We start from the raw sequence: 2,888 nt of genomic DNA, 5'->3' as shown, positions 1-2,888 counted from the left end.
TTTTAAAGCCTCAATTAGTTATGACCAACAGGTGTGCAGCTGCCGGGGGAGGCCTACAGTGCCACCTGTTGGTCCCTAAACCGAATCATGACAATGTTTGGGTGTGAAATTGTAACCGAGCCAAATATTTTTGTGTGCACTTATTGAACTCACCAGCTCAAACAAGCCCACGATTCCTGTATTATATTTCATGATAATTGGTGCTACGATGTTTGATATATTGAACTGAAGAAGACCAAAGTGGAGGTTTATGGATGTAGTGAAAGGGGACATGAAGGTAGTTAGTGTGAGAGAACAAGACAGGCTTAGAGAGGCAACTGATTCGCTGAAGGCAAAAGTCGAAAGGAAAAGAAGATGACGATGTTTCGCATTGATTATATTGCTTTTAGAGCCACTGACACTATCTTGGTTCAGTCACCTGACGTCTGTGCAAGCAGTGAGGAAATATATTTTCTTGTCTGATATATGACTTAATTCAACTGAACTTGTCTGACGTGTCATGTGACACGGGGACAACATTCCAAGGATGTCAACCTAATGTATAAAAGGTTTACTGGTGGCCAATTTTGACATTCAAGCATCCACACTGCAAAGGTATGCTTACTCAATTGCACATCCTACTTTTTCCCCCACCACTCATGCATAATTTTTTTTTAAATTCTTACACATGGTCAATTGTAAATCTGATTTTCAACCACGCATTCTATCATCGCTCAGATGGCTCGTCCTCACCTGTTGGTTGTCCTTTGTGTGATCGTTGCACTGACCCAAGCTGTAAGTCGAAATATGACACGGCGACTCTTCTTGATAGCTTTGTGTTTTGCTCTCTGAACTCAACATTGTGCTTTTCTTCTTCATCATCTTCACAGAGACACAGCCACCCAGAAAGTAGGTGGCTATATTTACTGTAAATCCTGCTCCTGCTTTTAACTTTGCTACAGAGTCATTTAATGCCCAACAAATACATTGCAGAAAATCAATGCCCGAAAGGCTGGACTCAGCTGGACAAGTACTGCTACATCTTCAAAAATGATCCTAGGACCTTTCCAGATGCAGAGGTATGGAACACTTCCAAACATTACTTTCGTACACAGTGTACTGCAATTAAAATGCTGGTTGATGCTTCGTGCGACTGTTTAAATTCTGGTCATTTCTGGTCTAATTTTATTTCCCCTTCAGCGTGTCTGCAACATTCTCGGCGGGAACCTGGTCTCGATCAACAGTGCCACAGAACACGCACTGGTTGTTGAACTGATTCGGGCGGGGGCTGGTTCTGTCGTAGACACCTGGATTGGATTGCATGATGCAATTCTGGTGAGAAACCGACCAGTACAACAGTTCTCATCGGATCAAGTCACCGTGTTAACCAGAGGAATTTTTGCCACATAGAAAATGAACACGTGTTTCAGACTAAGTCTTGTCAGCAACTTCAAGGAAGATGGTTGTCGTCATAGTCGTTTTAGGACCTCAAGGGAGGAGAACCTGGTGCCCTGGAACTTGTCCTGTAGCTTCACCTAGAGGTTGACATGTGTTAAATAGTTACAGTGAACACATGATGAACAAGTATAGTGAAAAAGTGAAAATGAACCAATCGTTTGTCTCATGTGCTCCATACTGCAAGCACAGTCTTTAGGTGTCTAAAATGCTCCTTTTTCTTACACAGGAAGGGGATTTCGTATGGACCGATGGCGAAGTTGTTAATTTCAGGAACTTTGGCGCTAACCAGCCTGACAACAGCGGTGGAAATGAAAACTGTGTGGAGATTGAAGCAGATGGTTTGTATGCTGAAGCACATTTTGGAAGGAGAATAGAGTGTATCTGGATGTGTCATAAAGTGTCTTTTCATATTGCACTAACGTATCCTGACGTTTATTTCATACAAGTACGTGTTACGTTCTCCGTGAAAGTGGCGCACTTAACCCTTTTGTGTTTTTTCTTGCAGACTCACTGTGGGATGATGATGAGTGCACCGACTTAAACCCATTTGTCTGTATCAGAGCTGTGGACGAAAAAGATTGCCATTAATCAGCCATCTTTCCCTTCTTCTCATCAAAAATAAGATATTTTCTGAATCATGTTAACTTTTGAGATGATTTCTGTGGGATTCTTCTGTGTTCAATACAGTTTCATTCGCTTGTTAATGATTGTCACCATTGGTTAGCCTTTCTTTTCAATAAATTTATTTTTTCTGAGCATTAAAATATGTTTGAGCGTTATTCCCCCCCCCACACACACACACACGCTCCCTTCACTTTCAACATTATTGTTTAATTATAGAATGATAGTTCAACAATAAGCAAATTTTTTTTTTACCTCTTGCACTGTAATATGTTGCACAGTCCTTATTGTAAAGGTCTTTTTTTCTTTAAAATAACATTGCTGAAACCCATGTATATATTATTTTCATGAGATCACGATATCTTTACTGGTAATTGATAATAATAATCATTTAAATCGTGGAGAATTGCTTTTGGGATCAGCCAATCCTCCATCAAGCATCTCCAGTTGATCCAAAATGCTGCTGCTTGTCTCTTGACATATAACGCCGACTCTGGCGTCCATTCTGGTGTGGACCTGATATGGACTGTTTTCAGCGCTTTTTGGCCACGACATTCGTCAAAGGAGAAGTATCTGTGCTTGGTGGTTGCGCCTTCTCAGCAGCACGCCTGTACCAGCACAGATGTTGATTTGGAGGAATGTCGCCGCCATTGACTGTCGGTGCTGGACAGACCTGGGGTGCTTGTGTTTTTTGCGCCTGTAATGGGCAGCATTTTTCACAACCCCGTTTTGTTCAGTGGCTATGTCGGCGCTGTTGGACAGTCGGCGTTGGTGCGGCTGGATGGATGGCTGCTGAAGTTGAGGATGAGGAGAGAGGAGCGTTGGCGCAG

The 2,888-nt window shown here is 42.2% G+C and overlaps 1 protein-coding gene across 1 annotated transcript; it reads left to right on the top strand.

The window, feature by feature from the left end:
* Window positions 1-659: 659 nt before the first annotated feature.
* LOC147210824 (ladderlectin-like) lies at window positions 660-2,195 on the top strand. The gene is made up of 6 exons (XM_086105643.1): window positions 660-774; window positions 870-888; window positions 973-1,058; window positions 1,180-1,314; window positions 1,664-1,775; window positions 1,943-2,195. Exons 1-6 carry the CDS (start codon window positions 718-720, stop codon window positions 2,023-2,025), a joined length of 492 nt encoding a protein of 163 aa, XP_085961769.1. The 5' UTR covers window positions 660-717; the 3' UTR covers window positions 2,026-2,195.
* Window positions 2,196-2,888: the final 693 nt, after the last annotated feature.

The sequence above is a fragment of the Hippocampus guttulatus genome, chromosome 1 (assembly GCF_054856545.1).
Source record: "Hippocampus guttulatus isolate MCC_2025c chromosome 1, RoL_Hgut_1.0, whole genome shotgun sequence".
In the NCBI taxonomy this organism is placed as follows: Eukaryota; Metazoa; Chordata; class Actinopteri; order Syngnathiformes; family Syngnathidae; genus Hippocampus; species Hippocampus guttulatus.
This window is presented reverse-complemented; position numbering and strand designations above follow the sequence as displayed.

Coding starts and splice junctions, on each gene's coding strand:
- LOC147210824 (XM_086105643.1), top strand. CDS start 718: ATGGCTCGTCCTCACCTGTTGGTTGTCCTTTGTGTGATCGTTGCACTG. Junction 1,059..1,179: donor GGACCTTTCCAGATGCAGAG/GTATGGAACACT, acceptor TTTCCCCTTCAG/CGTGTCTGCAACATTCTCGG. Junction 1,315..1,663: donor GATTGCATGATGCAATTCTG/GTGAGAAACCGA, acceptor TTTCTTACACAG/GAAGGGGATTTCGTATGGAC.